Consider the following 27,726-nt stretch of genomic DNA (forward strand, 5'->3'; position numbering starts at 1 on the left):
CCAAAAAATTCTGAATACATCAAAACGAACTATTGCTCTATGTTGATTTTTGCCATTTTTTCCCCAGATGTACAACACTATTGAAAAAGGAAACAAAAAATTTATACTAGTTATTTAAAAAAATATAAATATTTATTTCACTGTTTTTTTTTTTTTTGAAGACAAGGGAAACCCGCAGCCCTACCCTTTGGGTGCGCTTTGGGTGCGCACAGGGTATAAAGTATCTTATACCTAGTAGTTCTTTCTAGATATAAATAAGTGTTAAGTCGATGAGTTTTCTTGGTAACCTTGTAAAGTTGTTCTAGTCCCAACGTGGCATTACGGAATGTAATTTTGTATACAAGAAACCTGAGAAGATGAAAGTAGATAGTATAGAATGTATATAGGTGACTGGTAACGACCACTAACATACATGTTTTTCAAATAAAAAAGAACCACCTCGTGTAAGAGGAGCACACAAAAACCTAACAAAAGCATGTCATTAGATGGCAGTAGCAAAGCGAAACACAAGATTCATATCACATTACAAAGTACTAAGGGAACCGTTTGAGCTATGCTACAACTAGATCTCAAATACTAGTGGAAGTGCTGCAGCCTAAAAAACCTACTCGTCTTTGAGTCTCTTTTCCACCTCCTCAACGCTCTGAATCTCCTTGTAATACTTGCAGACACGATAGATACACCTATACACACATAAAAACACTTTGTAATTAACTGAAAAATAGATTGCTTTGCATCAAAATATAAGGTGCCAAGGGATTAAGCATATGTACCAGTAGAGAAGGCATGCTGCTACACACAGAATAGCATTTCTTTGAGCCTTGTAGATCTGCATATAATTAGGGAGACTGATGAGGTTATACAGCCAGAGCGTAATGGTAGATGCATTTAGTTATCACTGAGCTGCTGTATCGTTTTGCATAAATAGGAAAGAGGTGAGGGGGGACAAGTGCAACTCATGCTTCATATGTGATGTCAGTACGTTCAAGTTATTGGTGAAGGGGATACTTGGAATAGTGTCTCTCAGAACCAATGCATGAGAGCAATAAGGAAAACCTAAAATGTCATTCCATAGGTTGTGGTTTCTCATATTTCTACAACATAGCTAGTGTAATCCCACAAGTGGGTCTGGGGAGGATGGTGTGCACGTAGACCTTACCCCTACTTGTGAAGGTAGAGAGGTTTTTTCCGAAAGAGTAAAGACCCTCGGCTCAAGTAAAGCATATCAAAGCAGGTTTGGAAAGGAAATACAGTAGTGAATGGTTTCTCATATATCTGAACTTGATATTTTTAAGGACCAGGAATCAGGGATCAGGTAGATTATATTGCTAAGACTGAACTCAATCTTTGGATTCAGACCCACTGAAGTAGATCTAATGCATTTGATCCATGACTGCAGATAGATGAAATAAGAAGAGATGTTACAGTAATAAGTTTGCAAGCCTTTCATGCTAATAGCAGTCATCAAATGATCTGTTTCCCACCATGATGCCCAACCCAACTCCGTATATTAACACAAAACTTCTTTTTGCTCAATCGGTATATATTTTTTTCCAACTCAATGTGTATATAAACATTTAAATAAAAAAAGAGAGAGAAGCCACCCCTGAAACAACCATATAAATTCATCCTTGGACTAACCATTTAGTTAATGTTTGTGTATGCTTCTTCTCAACAATAAGAAAATAGATGAGTGGCAAAAAAGGTGAAAGGTAGCCTCCAAGGCCTAGCTCAAGTGGCAAAAGGTGGAGGATTTGTGGCTTAGGTCGCAGGTTCAAGCCCCACACCATGCAAAGCGAAGCCTGGTATTTAAGTGGAGAAGGGTAGAGGGGCGGGCCCATTATCCACCGAGTTTAGAAGGCTGTGATTGGTCCAAAGGGCGGGTCACAGACGGATTTCTCGGTTATCAAAAAAAAAAAAGGTGAAAGGTAAGCAGCACATTTATAAAAAGGCACAAAGTATTTCCTTATGGTGCAAACTCCCCCATTAAGAAGTAGAAAGGGCAAAAAGAAAAGGATAAAAGAAAAATGAAAAAAATCCGTCCAAACCAAGTGTATTGACCTTTGAGTTAAGGTTTCATTCTGCCTAGATGCTTTAAAGGTTTCATTCTGCCTCGATGCATTTACACAGATATCAAATCGATGAAACAATTTCACCACTTCCCTAACTTGGAAAAGAACAACACCAAATTATGGTTTCTCCCCACGTTTCCCTCAATTTGCCAGCAGATTGCTGAAATTTCTACTTTTCAAAGCAATGAGAATTACTTTCCCCAATTGGCTCATATTTTCATCATCACTTGATCTTGCACGTGTTGCTCCTGTTTTTGTGTCACCGACTCACCGTAGTTTGACACTAGTACAACCCCTAATAAGTTCATGTGAAAACCATGAAGAAGACACCCCTTAGTTACTTTCCCTTTAATGCCACATATTACATAGATTAATGGGAGCTACCAAAAATCCAATTTTACTAATTATCTTAGTTATCATATTGCCGCTCTTTTTACCAATTCAGACTATTCAGTGAGAAGTGTCAACGTGACGTATATTGGTATAGTAGAGTGGGATATGCGTTGTATTCGGTTGAAGTAGTTTGGATGTTTCAACTTCTACCAACCATGCAACGCTAAGTAGTAGTAGTCGATTCCAATTTGAAGAAGAGCATTTTTGACGAGTCAATATATATAATAAATCCCTCCCTTGTTGTTTTCCTCTTTAAGTTTAAATCAGCAAGTATCCTCCAACCTAAAAAGGTATATTCCCTTTACATGATGACCAGATAGTCAAATATCATGTATAATGTTCATTTTATTACTCATATCTTTATATCAATCTCCAACAATCTGCCCATTCCTCTTTATAATAAATCTAAGGTCCTTTGCAAATTAGACACCTAAAAAAAAATCAATGTCTGACTAACATATCCAAGTCCAGGAAACATAGTTATCAAGAAAATGTCAGCATGATTTTATATCTCTATCCGATTCTAGAAAGAGTGAAACTGGGCCAGGGTGGACCTAGCCTATAAGGTATCAATTCATGTAAACACATGTATTTGTATTAAGAAATCTATAAAAATTTACAAATATTAGACCGTGAATTCAATTGTTATTATATATTAACTTGAGATTGTTATAAGAACCTATCAACTTCAAATCTTGGATCAAACTTGGCCTCGTGGACCACTCTATCAAAGAAAACTTAAGCACAAGGCTTGTAGAAAATGGTAAGGAGTGTAAAGCAACAAAACATTAATAAAAAAGAAAGGATGGAAGAGCTAGATAATTCCATGGTGTAATCCCTGAGGTTTCTTCAGTAACAATAAGAGTGCAAGGATCACATATTGAGAATTCCTCAATTTCTAGGTCTCAAAATTAGAAAAACACAAATGTAATCAACTCGTTAATCAGTGCTAAAATACTATCTTCTAGACCTAATAATCACCAAGTTCAGTTTAATCAATATACAACCCTGTAAAATATAAACGATAGAGAAAATTTACCGATCTCTCGTAGCGGTCTCTCTCAGCAGCAGTGCAGATCTCACCGGTGCACATCAACCGATGCTCATTCTTCCAATATATATCTAATCAAAACAAAACACAAAATTACACACAAATTCCAATAGATATATAAAAGAAAAAGCGTATTAATTAGTACCAAGGAGCTGGAAGCCGGCGAAGGGTATGATGAATAAAGAAGGCTGAAGAGTGAGTGAAATTAGGGAAACGAAACGAGATTTGATTGCTTTTGGAGATGGCAATGTCAGGAGAATTGCTATGGCTGCCTCTGCCGCTACAACATACGTCAGTATCATCCACTGTAACGCCATTTTCTCTGAATCTTTGTTGCTTCTGAAGACGATCTTCTTCTTATTATTATACAATTTTGGTGGTTTTGATTTCACACAAAACGATATTTCTTACTTGACAAGTTTGAAGAAGCTTCTCCTTAAATCTAATCAAGGCTTACTGTCTGAAATTACTAAACTATCCTCTAGATGAAATAAGTATTTATAGGGCAATTTATAATTTAAGTGAAGGTAGGTAAGAAATTAATAACCACGCCAAAAATAGGAGACAGAGTAGTTGAATTTAATATCGGACCAGAATTTTTATTAAGGGAACCAATAAAATATGAACATGTTAAAACAAATCAATATTTAGGAGAAACAACAATTTGGTAAAAACTTTATCGATTAGGTATTTATACCAAAAGTAAGTAAAATGAGTACTTCCTCCGTTTCCTTGTTTAGGGGAAATAACAATTTATTAAACTATTTTTGTAAATCAATAAAGCTTTATTAATACTTCTTTCTATTCTCATACTACTTTTATTATTAAATAGTTACATAAAATAATAATAATAATTAAATTTAAAAATATTATTAATAAAACTAATTTAATAAAATATAATTTTAATTAAATTTTCTTTAGAATTACATATGTCGACAAATAATAAAGGGACTATAAATCCTATCCGAGTAAAAATAGAAAAGACAGCCTTAATCTTCGAGCCACTTTTCATGAAGTTGCTCCTTGGTTTCTGCGTTCAGACTCAAAATAATTACTACAAAATGCAATGTATTTAATTTTATCTGACTCTTCTAATTGTGATCAAAAGAAAATGTCGATCCAAATAATTGAAGCAAGATTCCAGAATTTTTTCAAAAGAAGATTGGCTTAATGAGGTCTAATAGCCTGTTAATCATTTTTTTTATATATATAACAAGAGATATCCCAAGAGCCCCAAATGCAGCTAGAGGAGCAAGGGGGGTTCATTGCCAGAAAATCACACACATGATGTAAAATATGAAAATCTTGTCTCCGTCACTACAAGGGACAACGGTGCACAATTAGCCAGGAGATAAGGCGAAGGGGTTAGCGGTATATGGTTCATCAGGAGATAACTACAAGTCTAAAATTATAAAGTGGATGAATTTCTTTGAAACTTACTAACTATATTTGTATATGTAGGGTGTCTCTAACTGAAGGCTTATTTTTGGTCATGTAAATGTCGCATTAAAAGTAAGGGGCCTTACATAATACTCCCTCTGTCTCTAATTACTTGTTCACTTTTGAATTGACACGTCTATTAAGAAATTAATTAATGATATAGGAGTTTACCATTTTGCTCCTATTAATTATAAAGTGAATGAAAAATTCTGCATTTTTCAAAGTAATTAGTCATTTAATTGAGAATATGATAGGTAAAAAAAAATTATCCTTTCTTGATTTGTCAAAATGAACAAGTAAGTAGGAACAACTATAAAAGGAAAAATGGACAAGTAATTAGGGACAAAGGGAATAAGTTGTCACTACTCACTAGTAAAAAATTCAATGATCATCTTTCTTCTTGACCGAGAAACTAAAGACTATCCAACCATCCTTGCCACACTAAAATTAAGTAAAACCAGGTTAAAGAATTAGTCAAAGAATTTCATTCAATGCAGTTTGCATCACTACACATCCAATTCAGTGAAAGAACCATGTAGGAATTTGACTTCCAAAAGTCAAACAAATTGTTTTCTGTCTTTTGCTTCTCATTCATCTCCTCAACACCTCTATCTAATTGCATTAATAACAAGTTGCATCACAAACAATAATACTAACTAGTACTAATAAAGAGTAGAGAGGAGAAGAGAAGAGTACAACAGAGGAACGTTGATGGGGAGGTTGAAGCTGAATAGTGATCCAACTCCAAGACTCAAGCACTTCAGTCATCCACATGAATTAGAGCTATGCATCCAACTCCAGAATAATCCCACACCTTGTTCAGGATGCAAACTCCCATCATCACCCCAAATGTACACATGCAAGCCTTGCAATTTTACCCTCCATTTGAGCTGTACTCAGTTCCCAAAGCTGATAAATCACCCTGCTCATCCAGACCACCCTCTGGCTCTCCTTCCGAGGTCTAAATACCCCCATGGCCTTTTCAATTGTGATGCCTGCAACCACCGCGGTGATGGATTCAGCTATCACTGCAGAGACTGCGAATATGATCTCCATGTGATCTGTGCATCAAAACCCCTCAAAATCACACATCAATTGCATCAATGCCAGCTGGAACTCACCTTCAAGAATCCTTATGCTGATGCCAAAGGTTTCTCTTGTGATGTATGCCAGAAGATTGGAGTTAAGCAGTGGCTTTATAGATGTGGCACTTGTGATTTTGATGTTCATTTGGATTGTTCAAATTCTTCCCCAAAATCAGCAGTTCAAGGGTCAACTATCCTCCAGCACCGCCATTCATTCCCTGGGGCAACAAGTTCACATAACCAGTTCCAGCAGCCTCCTATGGTGGAAAAAAAGAGGCCTAACCAGTTGGTGCAAAGTGCAAGTTCAGGTGCAATGGGAAACCAGCTCCCACAGACTCCCATATTATCAGGACAAGCAATGCCAAATCAGTACACACAGGCCAGTCTGGGTACAGCCCAAGCAAGGCCAAACCTATTACTCTATAGCACAAGTACAGGTTCAATCCCCCAGCACCAATCCCTGCAACCTCCTCTAATTCAAGGACTGGTTAGGCCTGATCAATACATACAGTCTCCTGGGACAAACAATGATATGATGAATGCTGCATTTCAAGGACTTGTGGAAGTTGCAGCTCAGCAGGTTGGTCAAACTATCATGCAGGGATTCGTAGGTGGTGGTAACAACAGTGATGGGACTGAAGGCTCTTCAATTCTGAGAAGCATTTTTGGTGACTCGTCGCAGAACTAAACATTTCATACCTTTCCATTTCAATATTATTATTATCAGTTAATGTAAAATAGGCACAACTTAAGGTTAAAATAGTATCTTGGTAAACTACCACCCTATTTTTCTTTTAGATGCTTGGAAATGACATTATTATGCTATATCCCTTGTCATAATCATGAGCCATGAACTCACAATGCAATACTATCAAAAAAAAAAATTACATCTTGATAAATGCTTATGATTTAATACTTGATTATCGAGGTTTTTAGTTCAATATTGACAATCCAGTTGTGATTATCAAAAACTTGGGCAAATCCAACAGATCCACTGCCTTTCTCTTGGTGAGATGACCAAACCTACCATCTCTCAACGCCCAACTAAGGCATTTGGAGTTACAGTGGTTGAAGATTTGAATTTGTTAAGAACAAACATCATTAAATTCATGCATCTGGATGAAGCGGTTGTCAGTATGCCAACAAACATCACCGCGTTCTGTATTGTATTAAATGGTTTCACACTATTCAGCGATTAGTATATGGATATTGGCATTAACGAGAAGCATTGACATAGTATTAAATTCAGCCAACTCGTTTGCTAAATATTGGAGAACCAAATGAAGAGGAGAGGGAGCAAAGGATGTTCATTAGTTACTGATATGTTTGCATCCCACCTGGAGTGTTGTTCCAGGAAGTAGCAATACTATATCTAACTAAAATGAGATTTGAGACTATATTAAAACCCATAAGCATCTTATTCAATAATCTAAAAATAATGAAAAACATTATCTGCATACTAACCGACAACGGACAACAATGAAACTTACACCAGAACTACAAATCAAAATCAATGCTCTGGGAGCAATAGCGCTTGGCAAAACAGGATATATCCCTGTATAACAACAACAACAACATACCCAGTGTAATCCCACAAGCGGGACCTTGGGAGGGTAATGTGTAAAAAGACCTTACCGTACCTTGGGAGGTAGAGAGGCTATTTCCGATAATTGAAAGAAGCTTTTCCATCACCATCAAAAGTTGCCTCAAGTATGGCTCTATTTTGATATGCATTTAAATTATACAGCTGCCTTCTAGTTTTAGATATAGGACTCAGTCTTTCAGAAAAAATTGACATTCAATACCCTCTTTGGAATATACTGTATGGCTGTATCCTCAATTCTTAAAGAAAGCAACCTCTATCACTTAAAATATTAGTCTATTTCACCAATAATAACAACAGTTCTCTTTGATTCCTTGTGGTTTGACTATATTGCTCATCTATTGAGGGGTAAAAGATATTCACTCAATTGAGGGTTGACTACACTGTTCATCTAAAAATTGACTATGTTGTCTGGTAGCATGTAACTGGAAATTCAGGAAAAGAATCACAACATTAGCTACTCTATCAAATTCACACAATTTTAACTGGAAGAGAAATGGCACCACATAGAGGATTAAAATTACATGCCAAGAATAATCATCTGCAAAACAAACAGCCTTACACAAAAAAAGAATCACCTTGTACTATTTGACCTGAAAGGAGCACCAAATGAGAAAAGAAGAGAGATGAAAATATAACATTTACCAATGAAAATGTGTTAAAATCAGGCAGATTCCTTTGCCTCTTCAGCTGCCTCTTCCTCTCGCAATTTCTTCAAAGAAGGAGGTGGTCTAGGAACAATGCTTTTCTTCCATTTCCGATCAAGCTTCCTGGATATCCTTTTGTTAATTCCTTCTTCCATCTCACGCTCCCGTTTAACAGTAAGCATTCGAGCAATCTAACATATTACGAAAGCCAGACCATCAGAAACAAAAGTAAATTAGATTAAGAAGTTAAACATGAGAAAAGGTAAGTGTAACTACCCAATCCAAGGCAATGGAAAATGAACATTGCTGAAAATTCAGGGAAGGCAACACAAGTATGGAATTGCACATGGTTACATGCGACAGGTGAAAGATTAAGCTTACAGTACTACCATATGTATTCAAGAACTTGAAGACCATCACTCCCCCCCCCCCCCCAAAAAAAAAAAAAAGAGAGACAAAGTTGGAGACTGGAAAGAATGTAGGCACACCAGAAAAACATTAAATGAAATCAAGGAAAAATGATGGAAAGACCAACCATAACTGCTAGAGTTCAACCCAAAAAACATGCCCCCTTTACAAGTAACAAAAACAAACAGTTATTCTCAATCAGTACTGATGCTAATCTTTTGTGACCAAGGAGATGATATCCCTCTATTCATCATGACGAGAACTGACTGCTATTCATCTTAGGACCTCAGGAGTGTTATGCTGAGAACAATAGCCTTGCAAACACAAGGATTGGATAGTTGACACACAATAAACTTCAAATTAGGAAAAAAAATACAAGACAATTAACATGAAGATCAGAAAAACATTTTCAAACAAACCTATTAAGCTGCTACAACTTGTTGATACTGAAATTTGGTTGAATCTACTACATTCAAAGATTCTGATGACCTCTCACATAGAAATTGAGTTCATTCTTTCAGTTCATTGACTGAAGCTCACCTTCATTATAGTTTAGAATAGGAAACTTCGCACATGCTCATTTCTGCAATGAGCAGAAGCACTAGTATTACTTATTACACTCGCAGAAGGAAAAAAAACTAGGAATCAGCAACTCAAAACCTTTTTCTCCTTAGTCCCTGGTCGAGTTTGGGACTAAGGAATGATTGGGACAATATACACCACCATGTTCACACCTTGGATATCCACATAACAAATCAAAGGCTATTGAAACATCTTAAGAAGGACCAACAATGTTTCTCAAATTAGTGCAAAACGTAGGAGAAAAATTGCTGCAAATTCTTCATCCTCATCATAGGTGCGCAAATTCCCTCAACATCCTCAATAATTGCTGCAAGGGACAAGCTATTAACTGTGTTCTCTCTGGAACTACAATGCCATATACTTAAAAATAGTAAAGCATGAATCTACCAGGTAGATGAAACTCCTCCAGACATATAAGGATTCTCTCTTCAGTGCAAAGTGATCCCATAATTTTGGCACTGTTTTATGCCATTGTCCAAAATTTGCTCCGACTTTCACTTAAACATAAAGATAAACACTAACTAGTGCTAATAATGTGACATCAAAATGCGTAAGGAGATGACAGACTACAGATTCCACAACTACGATCATTTAACAGTGACATTTGCCAACTCAAAACCACACCAATTTTGTACGAAATGAATAAAAACCAAAATCACAGAGAAATTCACACAATCATTTTGTAGCTGGAGCTAACAAATAAAACAAACGGTAAAACCAGAAAAGAGGGAGAGTAAACAGTACCCTTTTACGCATCCGAAGAAACTCGCTTGACTTAAACTCATTACGAGCTGATCTTTGAAGACGAAGCATGAAGAGCTCTCCTTTAAGGTCAACAATCTCTTCCTGAAGCTCCTCAGTAGTTTTGGTTCGAATTTCCTTCAATTCCTCATCTCTCTTCGCCATTTTCACCACCATTGATGAAGAAGAGCGAGTTGTCGTTATGGAATGCGCGGTTCGAGCATGAACCGGACAGACTTGAGCAATCCGAACGCCCTGGAAGGACGATTTAGAGAGGTTTAACTTGGAAGCAAAGTTAACACTTGAAGAAGGAGTGGTAATGGAGAGGCTCATCATCCTTTCCGATGTTCTAGCTACTATTGGATAAGGGAGTCTTTTTTCTTCATATTGATGGCTATGTTCTATTTTCGTTTTAACTCGAGCAGCAAAGGCCCAAAGAAAATGGTTTGATTTTTACTGGGCCTGGATTGTCCAACTTTGACCCGAGATGCCACTTTTTGGGTAAAATTCATAAATAGCCGCTTTTTATAGTCATTATTACGAAGCTTCTAATTTCATAGTTAAAACTTCGTGACAATGCTATTTTTTTCAAAGATGAGGCAAAAAGGGCCAGTTGGTTCTATTTCTACCTTTTCTTTGTGAACCTAGTATATGTTAAGGACTTAAACTAATTTTTATAGAGTATAAGTGTTAAAATTATTAGTTGAGGTGATCACACAATCAAATATAACATTATAGAGATCCTAAGTTCAAGCTTAACTACAATTCATCAACAAATATATACATGAGATGATAACCATGTGCTCTCCTCAACACCAACTGCTTTTCATGCTGATTTTAATCACAGTGATAAGAGTTCATAGTCTTGGTGTAGCCAGAAAGCTCCAACATTCGGTTTTTATACTGTATAAATTATTCAGCTGTTACATAGTACAACTATATTAGTTTGTTTCCTTCCTCTAAGAGCTCGCCTGGAAATTACAATATGTTGAATAGTGCTGTTTTTAAAAAAACTTCATGTGCTTTCGCTTACTAAAAACAGCTTTTGGCCATCAGAGATCATGTTTGTGTCCAGGATTTGGGCTCCATCTTCTGACACTACACAATTTGCTGATGAAACTCTTAATTGCTCCTTTGCTGTGTTAATGAGCTCATCAAGGCTTTGAGGTACCCATAGAACGACTCCTCTTCTTCTCTCGTCTTTGAGATCGTTAGGTTCTGAAGCAAACACCGTGCATTTAACTCGCTGTCCTTCATCTGTCATGCCAATAATATTGATTAGGGAGGTTGCTATTGAGAGGAGAACAAATAACTAAAGACTTGGAACACATAGATAATACAAACTAAAGTTCCATATGAACATAGAGATATTCAAATAGTAGATTCATGTTTTCCCTCCGATGCTGTTTGTTTTTGCACCTAACTAGCAATAAAGAGGCTATTGCTTTTTCAAAGATGGGCAACCCATGATTTGGAGGCTTGTCGCGAGTTGCTAATCAGAACTGATTGATAATTTTTCGTACTTTGTGGAAATCTTACTATTACAAACTGCAATTCAAAATCTAAAACTCATGTTACAGGATGTAACAACAAGAGTAACTGAAAAATGGATTGTGGATCATGGAGAACTCCAAAAATAGCAATTTGGGGTTTACATGAATCTTTGCACTCACTACAATAAAGCAATAAGAAATCCTTAAACTCTTGTTTGAAAAGAAACTACCTTATTTTTTTTTGAATGAAAGTCAAAAGTAGGAACAATGTGAAATAAATAACACGAGTGATCTGATATGGAAACCCATTAACTTTATTCATCCAACTTCTCAAAATGGAAACCTAACCCCTGGAATTGTTTGAAAGTCACATGTGTGACATTAATCCAGAATTTCCCAAAGGTATAAGATATATGAGATAACAAACAGCACAAGAGCTTAGTTGAGACCTTTTGAATAGTTTAATGGTCTCTGGTACTATTTGCACATTAAAAATATTGTGTTACATAGCTTTACTTAGTCATACTTTCTCCAAGATACCACACAATGGATTTTGGTTGGGACTTGTCTTTTTGTCTAAATTATTTTTGAAACCAACAGATGAAGAACCAGCAAGCCCAATTCCGATAACTCATATTAACAACTTTTCCTCTCCTTTCCGGACTATGAACATAATTACCAAAGTGTCATCAGCCTATGTTGCAACAGTAGATAACAACTAACAGAAAAGATTAAAGTAACAGATAATTCTGCTTCCAGATATGAGCTCAAAGATTAAAGGGAATACTTGAAGGTTCAAATTGATGCACCTATTAGTGCTATACACGCCTTTAATAAATGGGATAACATGGTTAAGTTTAAAGCATGAAGATATTGAAGAATCTGAAGCCACAAAACTCAAGATATAAGTGGTAAACTCAAGTCAACTAGATCTTTGGAGCAAACATAAAACATCTGATGAAGAGCAACAAGGGTGTGAAAATAGAAGTACTCAAAAGTACAATAAAAGTTAACAATTTAGATGCATATGATGGATCAAGCTCCTGAAGTCAAATGCTATGAAGGTGACATATGATCATGGGCATAAAGATTTATACTGGAAGTTATGAAACCCACTGAAGATTGATATTACGAAGGACTTGTTTTGAACTATTGTGAAAATTTGAGAATATACGAAAATTTCAAGGGAGCAACTGGATGTGAAATCAGTACATTCAAGTGAACTTTAGAGCATATACAAATTTGGGAGCTCAAAAGAAAAAAAAAATCACATTAAATATTTCAGAAAATAAGTATAAAGATTTAGGTAACGCAATATTCGCTCCTAATCAACTTTCAATCTGGCAGCATATTTTTCACTAATGCAACCAAAATCATTTTATATCTTTTTTCAGATGGTCACTTGTAGAAAATCAGTTTCAGAACAAATATCCATTGACACCAGTAATTTGTTACCTTAAATACTTTTGCTTGTAAACCCAAGGGCTTCTTAATTCTTGAAATCAAAATAATCATCCTTTTTTCTAAAATTAAAATGAGTGACCAAGAACTTATGTTCTCAAGCCTTTGCTGAGAACATTAGAAGAACACAGTTAATCTTTTCATCAAAACTTGAGTTATCATCATTTTTTGAGCTTTAAACTATGAAAACTTCCCATTAACTTACGTTTGAAGATTCATAAACTTTCTTCTGTTCGCTTGAATTGTTTGTGACAACAAATTACTTCTATTAGAGTTGGAAACTCAAGGTTTGCAAGGGGAATATGTCTATAAGTTGAAAAAGAAGACTAACCTCTGAAGAGTTAAAAACAGCTGTTGTAAAGCAATTTTGATCTCATCCATTGTTGATAAGTTAAATAATTAAGGAAAACTTCAAAATCATAGAGTGGGAGATTCTAGGTGGTAAACATGTGCTCACAAGGAATGTGAATTTCCCTAAATCACTTCCAATACTTGCATTCTCTTTACAGTTCCCTTAATTTATTTCTGCAGAATCGAGTCACTTAATTCTTGTCTCTGATATTCGAATTCTTTGATGCGTTAAGAACTACTCGGTTTGATCTAGTATGTTTTGTTTCTGATCGGAGCCCCATTACTCATTGTGTGGAAGTTCTTGAAAAGACATTATTTAATAGGGACCTTTAGTTTTTCCAAAAGGTCTATGTCGACCTAATTCACCCCCGCACCCGCACCCCCTTCTAGTTGGTTATCCGTCTATTAATACAGAGAGAAGATTTCAGTTGTGATGTTACCTTGACTTCTACCAAAGCTTGGAGAAAATTCTGATAATTGACTACCCTTTGCGTCTTCCAGTAACTTGATAAGATTCTTGTTTCCACCTACTCGAGCTTCATCAAGTGGACTTTTTCCCCACCTACAAATACGAATGCAAATAACAATTTTGAGTCTTCAAGAAGATGATAATACTATGCTAACTTTGTAGCAAATCAAGGATTTAGACATCATATCATAAGAAAATGTCTTTAAAAGTTGTGACACAATATTTAAGTGGAGAAGGGTAGAGGGGCGGGCCCATTATCCACCAAGTTTAGAAGGCTGTGATTGGTCCAAAGGGCGGGTCATAGACGGATTTCTTGGTTATCAAAAAAAAAAAAAAGTTGTGACACAATAAAGAAAAGAATTTATTTTTCTTAAGTGGAAATTTTAAGAATAGAGCAGAGCATTTGTCAAAAACTTCTAGTTAAGACCATCGACCTGTAAAGATCCTCAATTGAAGAGGTAAATTTGTTTGCGCTGTAAAAGAGAGACAAACAACCATTTCACGCATAAAACAAAAATTTGATCACTACATAAATGACTCTTCAAGTAAAGCAGATGTAAGAGCATATTCAAGAACGATCTGCTTATAATGCAGCATTTAGTAATCAAAAGTGTGTAACATGGCCCCAGAGTAAAAAGGCAACAATTACATGAATATTTATGCATGTAAGAGGACAGATGAACTTACAATAGATATAATGTGCAGTTCTCATACTCATTAAACTTGATTATATTTGATTGCAAGCAATACTAAGAGAGGAGAATACATCTGCTTCTATTCTCATATTACAACAAGTGAATTAAATTCATAAAAGTACCTGTCCACCGCAAAGACACTAGCCCCAGCTTCTAACAGTAATACTGAAATTGGATACAACCCTTCTGATGCAGCAAGGTGAAGTGGTGTTCGAAAATCATAATTTTTGGAGTTAGGATTGATGCCATTGGCCAAAAGTCTTCTCAAATACTCTAAATCTCTTTTTGCAACTGCCTCACAAAGGCAAGTCCCATCGTTATCTATACCCAGTAGTGCCCCTGCTTCCACCAGCAAAGAAGCCACATGATCATGGCCATTCTTGACCGCTTCAAGCAATGGAGTGTAGCAAAACTTATCTGTTCAGAGAAGGTTCTTTAGAATTCCTTTTGGGGAGAGAATTCAACATCAATGAAAACCAAATTGGAGAATTCAAGAGATGACCCTGGTAAACATGAACCAGGAAAAAGAAGTTACCTCTAGCATTAATATCCACTCCTCTTTGGATAAGGAAAACTGTAATATCTCCATGTCCCTTGGATGCAGCTAGATGCTGTATTAACACCATACCAAGTAAGACTTCATCAGCACCTTTTTAACTAATGAAATAGAACTATATCCAACACCTTAGATAAGAAAAGAAAATGGTCTCAACAAAGATACCAAATTCTGTTTGGATTTACTGTAACTCTATAAGCAACTGTTGAGAAATATCTAAACTCAACCTTACATTGAGACTATTCTACAGTTGAATATGTTTTTTGCATCTTTAGGGTCACATGGGTGCCTAGAACAGTCAAGGAATTACTTCTCTGATGGAAAAGTGGAGGTATAGACTATAGACAAATGCAAAAAGAAGATTTGGAAAACCATCCCTGGTTGCATTTGGTGGTCTGTTAGGAGATAAAGGAATAAAAAGTGCTTTGTAGGCAAACCAGAGCCAGATACGAGAATTATCTATAAATAAACTGTCTTTAGCATCTTGGTGTAAGATGGAAGATCTCTTTGAATTAGAAAAGATGTTAAGAGTTTACTAATTACCTACAGAGCTAGTTAATTTTTCTATGCAATAGCTATGATGTAAGTTGTGAAGACACAACCTTTGTGCAGTTAACAGTGAAATAAAAATTGCTGTAATTATCAAGGAAAAACGAAGGAAGGACAATCTTTCTGATTGTCACTTCCAGTCACAGAAAGGTCATCGAAAACTATATGACTCAAGATTCTAATGTTTAAGTATCACATTGTTTTCCTGTTGTGATTCCATCAAGTTGAACCACTGAGTTAAATAAGCACTTCCTAATGTACTCTCAAGCTTGTTGTCTTTATTTCTATGTGTAACAAAGTCAGGTGAGAATGGAACTATTCATGTTAGAAAAAATAACTGAAGTCCTTGTTCTGCTTCTCCACTAGCGGTGATGGTTTATCCCAAATCTGTCATAGTTGCTCATTATGCTTTCTCTTTAACATTAAAGGCAAACAATCTAGGATAACCACGACTACCTGAATAGTTTCATGGTTGTGAACACATAAAGGTGTATTATTTCTCCCTATAACACTTTTTTTCTCTTCCTCCCTATAATACCTTAGAACTAGTAAAGAATGGTGCATTTATCTGCCGTCCTCACTCCAACCTACTTTAACAGCATAAAACTCTAATCTACATATGCTGCATGCCAAAGATATAAGATGAATAAGTGCATATTGCTTATTAAGGCTTATTTATAATTAACTTTGACATAGATATTCAGTAGCTACGGAAACAAGCTATAAATAAATTAATGTGAGAGGAAACTCCAAGAGAGATAAAAGACTTCTCAACACATATATAAGCTAAAAATAGATACCAGAGATGATCTTCCATCATAATCAGTTCGGTTAGGCTCTGCTCCTGCACCAATTAAACGACTCAGTCGATACAAGTCTCCATCATGAGCAGCACAGTTCAACCTCATGGCCAGCTCAGATTCATGTTTTGCAATATTTAGTGTTATGTCTGACTCCAATATCTTACTCCGAAGGCTTGACTCTCTTCCCTGAGAAATTCCAAATATCACATAAGATGAAAATGGCCCTTTCTGTAATTTTCCAAATGTCACCTAAGACATTTTTTTAAAAAACTGCTACCTTTCCAAACACCTATGTCCAGTTGAGTTGCTTAATGCTTAACATAGCATTTGAGGAAAAACAGAAATTTGGAAGACAATAAGAGAGTAAAAACGACCTCAAGGAGGTTATTGATGATCACACGCCCATCGGAGAAGTATATTCCCAGAATCTCCACTAGAGATTGTTTATCAATTCGTAGTAGTCTAGATAGTTCAGAAACTTGAACTGTATAAGGGACTGGAATGTTGCAAAGAACTGAAATTTCACCAACAGAGTTGTAAGTTTGAAGATCCAGGAGAGATTCTTCCGTTTCATTCTCTTCTGATTTTGTTAGTTCTTCCTGTAGACAATAAAAATATGAATAAACAGTTTATACACCTATAACAACATTTGACATTTAAATCTTATTTAGTTGTTATAAAGGGGTAATTTTACAAAGAGTGTATTGAGTGTATTGGTATAAGATCGTTGTTGATATTATAGGTAAAAGACTGTTATAGAGAGGTAAAATACAGCATTAAAATCGGTTCCGAGAAAAACTAGGCTTTTACAGTGAAGTATTATTATATAAGAATGTTAGAGGTCTGACTGTAATTGAAATTGAGACCCTGTTAACTCATTAAAACCTTTAAGTAAAATATTTCCCTACAAGTTCATATTGACTTCTAGTATTACTGATATAACTTATCTTATATCTGCAAAAATGAAACTATTCTTAGTAGTTTTGTGAGCCACTATTTCAGATGACATAATAGCCATAAACTTGTATCTGTAGTTCTGTACTATCATTTCCACACATTTACATGGATAATCCATTCCTCACGACCAAATGAAGGGAGAGTTGGACAATGACAGAGAAGTGGAATTTATAGCTTATGCTGTTTTCCCTAGCTAAACATCAGCAGCAGGCATCAACTAATTTCACAAAGATATCTATTTGATTTCAGATTTGTTTGCATGAGAGCTAGATTTAGACTAAACTTTGTATTTTCTGGGGAAAACCCCTCAATTAAGAGTTACTAATTACATTGTTTGGAGAAGTACTCCACATGTAATATGTGTGTGAGCAAAATAGCAAAGACGAGATTTTCTTTAAATTTTAGGAGACTAAGCCAACTTTCCTTGTCTATCTTTGCCTCTACTTTATTTCTGATTTCTTTGCATCAAAAAGTTTCCAACTTATGCATATTCTATATTTTGGAAGGCCAAAATGAAGAATCACAACCAGCCATGAGTATCAAGACAAAAAACCAAAAACAAAATTCCCAACCTAAACTGGAAGTCCTTACCTTTAACCTGGAGAACAACTTTCCCAAGATAATGCAGATGACAAAATATTTAGAGTGTAGGGAAGGAAGAAACAGAAACTTTACATGCTGAATCTTTTTTTCTGTTTGTTGTTCATTTTCATTTCCTTGTTCTCTTTTTCCCTTCTTCCTTCATTCTCCTTTCAATTTTGTTTGTATTGGACTTAACTTCTGTAGCTAATTGCTATAGCTACTACTACTTCCGTTTTACCTCTCTGCCTAGATTTAAGAACTATTCCTTTTAGCATCTTGTTCAAAATGAATATGGAATTTAAAAGATGGAAACCATACCACTTTACCGTGACAAACAAAATACAGTTGATCTGCCATGCAACCCTGTTCCAAAATCACTTCCCCTGGAAGGAAAAATTCTTCATGTACTTTGATTGCCTACAAAAGAAGAAGATTTGGTGAGGATGACTCTTCACTACTATAAACTTCAAATTATCACAACTACTTCTTATCGGCTTCAATTTCGGGAATATTAGCAAATAATACACCCTAATTGACATAAACATGAATCATAAGAATTGGACGAATCATTAACCAAATAAGCACAAAACTGTTGGCTGTTGTAATATTTTGAGGAAGGAAACAGCAGATAAGTATCAAATTTTGGAGCAAGAACTTGAGAGCTTTAAATAGAAATCATATAAAGCTCTAAAGGACAGATACATCTTCCTCAAAGATATATGATGAATGTGAAAAGGAGCTGCATTTAATTCAACTCATCTAGCCATTTACATGTCTGCTTCAAGCTGAAAAGAGATAACTATTCTATAATCACTATGATATGGACTTGATATAGGATGAATTTATTTTGTTTACTATTTTGCTGATAAAATAGGAAACTGCCTGATATAAGAAAATGCATTAGTAGTCTGATGGAACAATTGAGGTGCGTGTAAGCAGGCACGAACACCAAAGTTCTGAAAAAATTGATCACTGCTTCAGTAGATTGAACAACTATTGGGATATAGGAGCATATCCATTTGGACCAGGCAAGATTGACTCACATTACAGAAAGCTGCTTGATGAGAAATAAGAAGAAATTAATATAAGGATTTGACTCGACATTTATTCCTCAAAGATGCAAGAATAAGTGAACCAGAAACTTTGGTAAAGAAATGCAGAATGAAAATTTTTTGAACTCCTTTTCTCTGTTCGTTAAGTGAACTTACAATCTGTATGATAAATTCATGCGAACAACCTCTGAAAAGTGGGACTCCCCTGATGTAGGGCTCATATAACTTTCGCGCAATCTGCAAGAAGAACCATATAATGTGGCAACAGCACACTAAACAATCATACTTCTACTTTTAACATTTCCTTTCCCTGATCTTTCCTTTTCCTTTGGTTAAAGTGGCCAATGAGCAAGATATTGTAAAGACTAAAAAGATAAAAAAATTCTTCCAATACCTTAGCTCGAATTGAAACTGGAATATCCTGTAGAACAGAAGACTCATTATAACGGCTCTCATACTGTAATCTGACATGATCTTTGATCTCTTTGCTTAAGATCTTCCCCAGCTTGTTTCTGTTCATATATTTTATAAGATCTGCCATTTTATCCCTAAACCTTTCAGTTTTGGATCCTTTTACAATTAATGCTGCCATGTTACCAAGCAGGTAGGCACCGAGAATCATGTCAACAGAGACATAGATCATCACAAATATCATTTCCCTTACATTGACTGCATGAATTTCTCCATAACCTATAGCATAAGAGAACAATAAAATGCATTATACTCGGATCCTGATTTTAAGAAAAGTAATCTTTCCAAGTTCATACTGCTCTAAGAATTAACTAGAAGCTGTAACCTATGAGCCAATAGTACCAGAACCAGATATTTTTCCTAAAATGTATGCCTTAGCTTTTGATGTAAAATGTCTAATGAAGGGAGACATTTTTTCAGTGCATTCACAATACCTTCCTACTTATAATTATTTGAGACTATTTTATAATATTATCTTGTGTTGTCAGCACAGACCAGAGGAGGGATTGCATCATATCTTTCCAGTACATCTCATAGGAATTATTTTTATTGCAGAAGAGTAAATTGGCTAGCCTTTCTAGAGATCTTTCTAGCATTTAGGATATGGTAAGAAAGAACAATGTCATGTTAGGAAATCCTAGCATCCAATCCCTGCTACTTCAGAGTCTCTTTACTAATAGCACTTTTACCAGTCTTAGAACTGTATAAAACAGAAGAGCCAAGAGTTCAGCTATATATGTTAAGGCATGATACCAGGTGATAAGTTGAGTCGCAGAATATTCCAAAAGCTAAATTCTTTGTACTTCACTAATGTGTTGCATTTTTAGTATATGTAATTGTGTAGGTTACGGAAGAGATAATAACTCTGAGTTCTTAGCAATAGCAGTACAATCATTTCCTGTTGCATCTGAATTTTTCAATATCTTCAACTGAATGAAAAATTTATTCTGCACAGAATTATTGAAGCATGGCTTTGTGAGATATATGACCTCTGCATGAAGTAACTAATACTCTCCGACCATGAAAATTACTACAATTAGTTAGACCTGACTAATCTCAACTGTAATTCCTAATAAACTGAGTCACGAAATTTAACAGCTTACTCCTTCAGTAACTTTGCTAACTTCCTAAAATTTTCCTTTTGAGTGGTAAACAGTAAGCAAAGAAGTTATGAGATGATACACACTTGTGATTGAGATGAATCTAAAAGATTTCTATAATACTGCCAAGTAAAAAAGGGAGTAAAATGTGATTGTTGTCTTATACATTTGTATAAAAATGAATAGATGGAACTGGATTGATAAAATCAACAAATTGATATAGTTTGAACTTTGACATGAAAAAGAAAAATAGCTTACCAACAGTTGCCATTGTAACAACGGCAAAGTACAATGATGTGATATACCGAGTCCATAGATCAATATCTCGGAAATGTGCATAGTTATAGTCACCCATCTTCAAACTTCCTATCCATGTATAACCTTCTTCCCATGGAGGCAATGTAGTAGCCAGATAGTAAAAGAAGCAGGCAGCTGTGTGAGTGCAGTATAGTTCGACAACAAATAATTTTATAATCCTTGTAAACAGATAGTTCAGACGGATGTCTTTCTCCAACCTCTCAAAGAGTTCTGTCACCCTAAGGGCTCGGCTCAGCCTAATCCATAAGAGATACCTAACTGGCTCCTTTCTGCCACTAGCCTGTTCACAGGAAACAGCTTAATGATTCATTTTATAGCCCATAAAAGCCAATTTAGTTGCTATTGACAGCATTGGAAACAGACTAAATGGAGTGCACAATTGTCCTTAATCTAGCATAGCTAGAATTAACATTCAAGCTTCAAAGTCATCAGATTCACCAGGATTTCAGTTGATAATCATTGTACAAGGCTAAAACATCGACTTTTACAGACTTCGAGAGGATTATAACTCTTCAATAAAGAAGAAAAAGTTGAGAACACAAAACTAACGCACAAGTCCATAATCAAAAGGGAGAGTTCTTCACATTTGATAGATACACAGTCCTCAAACTCTAGATTACCACTTTAAACAGTCCTGAAAGGATTTTCTAGACGCCGCAATTAAATTTTCAATTTCCTAGAATGGAAATTTTAATTACAAAGTCGGTGGAAGGAAGAATAATTCTGCGAAATACCAGAAACTAGTTTGTGATCACTTCATTTGTCTCCAAAGAGAACGATACAAGGCAATCAATTTACTCCAAAGCAAAAAATGAGATAACAAGAACAACTTGGTGTTTTTGGGTGCAGAACACAATAAAATATCTATGGCAGTTATGAAGTCATAACACATTATTATAACTAGAGCACATCTGTACTAAATAGCATAGCCATAACATATCAATCAATCTATCAACTAAACCTCCATGCCAAATTAGACTGCCTGGATCTACTGTCACTATTCAGCACCATTCAGGTACGATTCATCATTGCAACACAATGTTAGTACAAAATTTCAACCTACCATAACTCTCCTCTTTATTGGAATGTTCTATCAGCTAAGGCAACAGTGATATAAGGGGAAAATATTTACAAAAGAGGGGAAAAAAAAGGGGGGAATACCTTGTATATAGCATCCCAGGGAAAGCAACCCAGCAAGTCCACGAGGAAACGAGATTTCAAGTACCTATGCAAATTATCCAAGGGTTCAGGCTGTTCAGTACAATCAAAATCGGCGATTAAAAACAAAGATACTTCGCAAGTCAAAAGTGTACAAACCGAATGGCGATGAGTTTCCGATCGTAGATCATGCAGTAAGAATGAGAGTCTCGATAGGCAACGAAGAAGAGAACGACGATGTCGATGAGGAAAGCAATTTGGCCGGCGATGTCGAGAAGGAATAGATTTTCCGGGAGTCCTCTGAAGAAGCCAAACTCCAGGGGAGTGAAGAAGGAGGAGTACACCGCCCATATCAGAATGAATTGCGTCCACAGTATGTACCACCTGCATTCAAAATTCTGATTTTTTATCAAGCTAAGCCGGAAAGCGGCGTTGTAGTGGTGAGGTTTACTGGTTGTTTCCTTGGCGCCAACGAAATACAAGGATTAAAAAATTAAACATGTTTTTAAATATTTAAAAATAAAAAAAAAGGGAAAAACATGGGGAAGGGGTTTAATATTAAACTTAGGACACATTTATCTGATGAATAAAATGAGATAATCTTAGGATAAGTTTCAGTAGACCTTAATCTCGTGTTTGGTTAGAAAGTTTAGAAAAACTTGTCTCAGAATTAGTAATAATTAATACTAAGATTAGTTATTTCGAATTATGTGTGGAATAATAATTCTTAAATAACTTATTTTGAGATAAAATAATTAAAATGGCAAAAAAACTCTCCTTTTATACCACATTTTACACTCATGAAGGGTATTCACAAACAACTCATTCACTAATAAATAATATCATTGTAACTAATCACATCACAACTTGTTTTTAAGCCAAACAAGGTTTTAAAAAATATATATTAAAGATAAGTTAATATTTAATCTTTCTCTATATACAATATATAACCAAAACAAGGTACAAGTTCAATGACAAATTACAACTATAAAATTAATAATTTAAAAAATATACTCCAGATGACTCAACAAACTTTATCTGTGTCACATAACTGAAGTAACTAATAAATTAAATAGTAGGCAAAAGAATATTGGATTTTTTCCTTAAATAAGCTTTAAGGAGAGGACATAATGTGACTGACCAATTATCAGGGTGAATTATAAATCCATAGCAGTGATCTCTGCGTCCCCTGCTTCTACTACTATTATTTCCAACACTAACAGTACTAGTGTTGTCAAGAGTAGAGTAATTCCGCAGCAGCTTCAACCGATTCTTCCAATTAGACGCAGATAATTTGTTGGAATTGGATGTTTCTTCATTAAGATCCTCAACCTTAAACTCTTCTTCTTCTTCTGAATCTAATTCTCCGGATCTTCGTTTTCCTCTATCCATGGATTATACTACTTTAATTGTTAATAACATCCAATTAGTAGTTTTTTTCGATTTTATTCAATGCTTGTCTTATAGATGGAGTCAATTATTAATTAGTTGCTGTTGCAGGATACGAACCGTTGGACAAGATGAAGTGGTTTCAGAATATATAGCATTGGACGATGAATATAATCTTTTTATGTCTACTCCAGAATCAAATGTATTTTAAAGAGATAAGCACAAAATTTATGCTGCTACTAATTTTATTCATTCACATCTAATTACAGTGTGAAGTTTTATTCTAGCAATTTTGATAGAGTATAACGTAAAATCTGTGTAAAGTGTCGGTTTTTAATTGATGTGTGTTGGTGTGATATATCACAAATACAATAAATTACAATTGAAAACTAAATTAATGAAAATGCATAAAAATATATTCAAGTTGAGGTACGAATATCTTGTTCTCTTTAAGGAGATTTTAGCTCATTGTGGCATAATCTACACAGATCCAGCAATAGTACTCTTGACTTGTCCTCTCCGGAATACAACAGTCCAACGACACGGTACAACTCAACTCAAGCAACTCTCAATTAGTCGAAGAAATTCATCAATCTAATTAGGTTCCAAAGTAACTATTCAACGGATGGGGAATAGCAGCAAATCAATATGATACCCTTTAAAAATATTAAATAAAATGCTGCTCCAACAATCTTGTAATCCTTTTTCTTTAGTACATATACTTTAATTTTCACATTGATCTATTACAATGCCATGGTCACGTCCATTCAGGTGCACATAGTGATAATGGTTGTCCATTCCTTTTTGGTTTATTTCACCTTTTTTGGATTCCTTTTGTCTTTGACTTTATCAAAATGTGCTTATAGTTTTTTCTTTTATGGGGGTTGATTTTTTAGTAAAATTTACAACACACTTTTCAAACATTTGTAATTGTAATAAATAGGTAGTGTAATGAAATTTTAAGTCCACAGATTGATGAAACTAAAAGACATTATCATTAAGTTTCACTCGTAAATTTAAAAGTCTATTATAGTGGTTATTTTTGTAAGACATGATCAAATAGTATGTCAATGGATGATATTTCTACTATTTTCTTGGACGTCTATCTCTTATTATTATTATTATTATTATTATTATTATTATTATTATTATTATTATTTATAAAGTACTGTGAAATTACCACTAACCAACAACATAAATACGTACATAGCACCTAACCTAGCTCTCTCCTTCATATATAACTATCTACTTAATTCTTCAATATATTTATCATGTACCCATCTCACCTATAGAGAATCTTGTTTTCCGGCCGACTCTCATAATAAAAGGGTATTACCCATATATGCAAAAATAAAATAAAATTGTGTCATCTTATTCTTTAACTAACTAATTAAGAATTGCCCGAAGCAAGTGTAGTAACTAGTAAGGTTCAAAATTTAATGAATAACGGGCTACTCCCTTTACCTTTTTTTTTTGTACAGAGGAGAATTTGATAATATAACATACGCCTAATTCACATATTGTGTGTTGCATTTCATTCTATATCAAAGCCATGTGGGCTTTTTTTATCTCATTATTGATGAATTTTATGAAAGAAGTTCTAAGAACCTTTTAATAGATTTTGACTTGAGATCATCAAATCCAATCCGTTGAATCGCCCTGGCATCTATTCTATTTAAAATCATTTAATAACAGTATAAAAACATATTTATATATAAGTACTTTACATTACTTAAATCTATTTTAAATCGACATGATCCATAATTCCACACAAGTCATAATTAACCTCTCAAAAAAGCCACAACGCATGCACAAGTATAAACATTGCAGTGACGGTTATGATTTGTAACTAATTAAAATTATATCAACTACTTGTAGCTCTCAACAAATAAAAAATAAAAAATGGGCAGCTTCCTTTCAAGTCACTAAAAACCCCCCTGAAAAGTGATGAATGATGATGATACTAATGAGGTTTAGGGGATTAATTATGAAATGCGCATGACATTGAGAATATAATACTAATTCATAATATTATTCATCATTGGCATTATTAATATTTTCTTATTTGGCAAACACATATGGACCAGTAAAGAGTCTTTTTCTTCTACAAGCCAGGGGTCCAACTTGTTTGCTACTGCTACCTAATATAATAAGTGCTATGGGTTTACATTCATGCATCAGAAAATTAAACACATCGATTAAGACACATATTATATACACAACAAGTCATTTTAGCTGACTCATATTTCCATCATTTTCAGTTTTTACTCTAATATTTATGTTATCCACATCAAGAAGTTGTCTCCAAAGTCATCTCCCCACCCCCACTCTCCTTAATATTTTTATCATTTTAAAAAAATAATCTAAAGATAAAGAAAACAAGCAATTCCAGTAAAGTAATTAATGAACGAAATGTCTCACATTCAGTAAATGAATATAATTAATATTGAGCTCCTTATAAGATTTAATATTCTCCTTTCTTCGAACGTACTAGCTAGCTCTTGAATTATATTGAATCTCAACTCCAAAAGCTAGCTCTTGAATTATATCGAATCTCAACCTCAAAAGCTAGCTCATGAGGGGAGGATTGTCCAAGTCTATATAAGGAGACCAAATTCTCATCCCTTCTTCAATGTGAAAATTCTTAACACTCGCCCGCACGCCCAGACTGGAGCATGGACATTATAATATGGGTCCAACATTAGTGAACAAGGAATCGGGACGGGCTTGACTTTGATCTTGGGTCTAACTCAACCCAAAAAGTTAGCTCATGAGGGAAGGATCATTCAAGTCCATATAAGAAAACCAAATTCCCATCCCTTTTCCGACGTGAAAATTTTTAACAAATTGGAATGAGATTTTTGAAATGTAAGCAGTATGATGAAATTGGAAGCTACCAAGAACATAACTAGTGGCCATGTGTTGCGTTAACGAGAATGATTGTACAAAACGGCTACGCTAGTGCAAATTAATGTTTTTAGCAGCACTTGGGCCATGTGTTACTATCGACATTTTGTAATTGTGCGACTGCTGAAGACTTTAATACAAAGTATTACTCCCTTCGAGTGGTATTTTTAGGTTTTCATTTTGTTTCAAAAGCAACCGGTGTTTTACATAATTAAAGATTAAATGATGTTTTTTTAAAAAATTAAATTTAAATTAAGAGAATTTTACATAATCAAGAAATTATTTTCTCATTCCAAAATAAGTCATATTTATATATATATATATATATATATATTCTTTTTTTTAAAGAGACAATTTTTCCTCCAACACATTTGATTAGTGGTAAAAAAGTAAAACACTGTTTTTTTTTAGGAGTGAGTAGTTTTTTTAAAAGGGTGTGTCTGATAATGTATTTATTAAAAATACATCTTACTCTTTAGGGATGAATAATTTTCTTAAAAGATACTCATTTTATTCAACAATAGTTGTACACTATACTATTTTGGAATGTCCAACAATATTTGTCCACTTTATGAAATTAATGGATAACTTTATACTTGATTCCTAATTTACCTTTATCGTTAATTATAGTCATTTTCCTATTACATTTTTTCAAGACACTTGTATTTATTATATTCAAAGAATGATATAATAAAATTATTCTTCTATTTATAGTTTCTTAAAAATTATGCAAAGTTAATACTTAGTAGACAATTATTATTGGGCAGAAGGAATATATACCAGCTAAAAACACCATTTATTTTTATGGAGTATTACATTTGTGCCAAAGGGGTACTTAATTAAATAGTGAAAAACCAGCAAATACCGACTTGCATATTACAAACAATTTAAACTCAATGGCTTACTTGCAATCGTTATAGCCAGTATTTGGTGTTCGACTACTGCATCCTATTTACTAGACTAGACGCATCAAATAGTCAGATTAGACTGAATTTAGATGGATATGTAGACATTAAAATTTAAGATATGTTCAATTTTAACGAGGACTCTATAAGACATGTTCAATCCACTTAGATTTTTGGAGGTTACTCAACCCTAAACCTTAGTTCTTATCTATATAAAGAGTATTATATTTTCTTTGAAAATTATATTGTCTCAAGATCTAAAATTATCATACCAATCAACTGTCTCTGTTTGAGTGACCACATAATTATTAGTAACCTTGATGAAGAGGCCGTTACATGCATGTGGTAAGATAACCTATCTTTTTGAAGTAGGATTTTGACATAAAGTCTTGTGGTGGTCCAATTGGATATGTGATCAACTTCTGCGTGGCTAATGCTAATTGGCTGATTCGTAACTTTTTTCACTCCTTGACCTTCATGAAGCTATC

General features: G+C 34.6%; 4 protein-coding genes across 4 annotated transcripts; 1 reads left to right on the plus strand and 3 right to left on the minus strand.

The window, feature by feature from the left end:
• Nucleotides 1-349: 349 nt before the first annotated feature.
• On the minus strand, nt 350-3,932 carry LOC125858104 (uncharacterized). The gene is made up of 4 exons (XM_049537786.1): nt 3,662-3,932; nt 3,505-3,587; nt 774-829; nt 350-683 (listed from the first exon to the last, which is right to left on the minus strand). Exons 1-4 carry the CDS (start codon nt 3,831-3,833, stop codon nt 605-607), a joined length of 390 nt encoding a protein of 129 aa, XP_049393743.1. The 5' UTR covers nt 3,834-3,932; the 3' UTR covers nt 350-604.
• Nucleotides 3,933-5,319: 1,387 nt separating this feature from the next.
• Nucleotides 5,320-6,890, plus strand: LOC125858096 (uncharacterized). The gene has a single exon (XM_049537777.1). The coding sequence runs from the start codon at nt 5,668-5,670 to the stop codon at nt 6,727-6,729; it is 1,062 nt and encodes a 353-aa protein (XP_049393734.1). The 5' UTR covers nt 5,320-5,667; the 3' UTR covers nt 6,730-6,890.
• Nucleotides 6,891-8,102: 1,212 nt separating this feature from the next.
• LOC125858102 (50S ribosomal protein L29, chloroplastic-like) lies at nt 8,103-10,406 on the minus strand. The gene is made up of 2 exons (XM_049537784.1): nt 10,026-10,406; nt 8,103-8,482 (listed from the first exon to the last, which is right to left on the minus strand). Exons 1-2 carry the CDS (start codon nt 10,356-10,358, stop codon nt 8,309-8,311), a joined length of 507 nt encoding a protein of 168 aa, XP_049393741.1. The 5' UTR covers nt 10,359-10,406; the 3' UTR covers nt 8,103-8,308.
• A 401-nt stretch (nt 10,407-10,807) lies between these two features.
• Nucleotides 10,808-23,660, minus strand: LOC125858086 (potassium channel SKOR-like). The gene is made up of 13 exons (XM_049537768.1): nt 23,179-23,660; nt 22,197-22,421; nt 22,041-22,104; nt 20,820-21,159; nt 19,385-19,680; nt 19,147-19,227; nt 18,257-18,355; nt 16,774-16,998; nt 16,397-16,585; nt 15,027-15,102; nt 14,614-14,908; nt 13,768-13,889; nt 10,808-11,279 (listed from the first exon to the last, which is right to left on the minus strand). Exons 1-13 carry the CDS (start codon nt 23,427-23,429, stop codon nt 11,038-11,040), a joined length of 2,505 nt encoding a protein of 834 aa, XP_049393725.1. The 5' UTR covers nt 23,430-23,660; the 3' UTR covers nt 10,808-11,037.
• Nucleotides 23,661-27,726: the final 4,066 nt, after the last annotated feature.

The sequence above is a fragment of the Solanum stenotomum genome, chromosome 3 (genome assembly GCF_019186545.1).
Source record: "Solanum stenotomum isolate F172 chromosome 3, ASM1918654v1, whole genome shotgun sequence".
Classification (NCBI taxonomy): domain Eukaryota; kingdom Viridiplantae; phylum Streptophyta; class Magnoliopsida; order Solanales; family Solanaceae; genus Solanum; species Solanum stenotomum.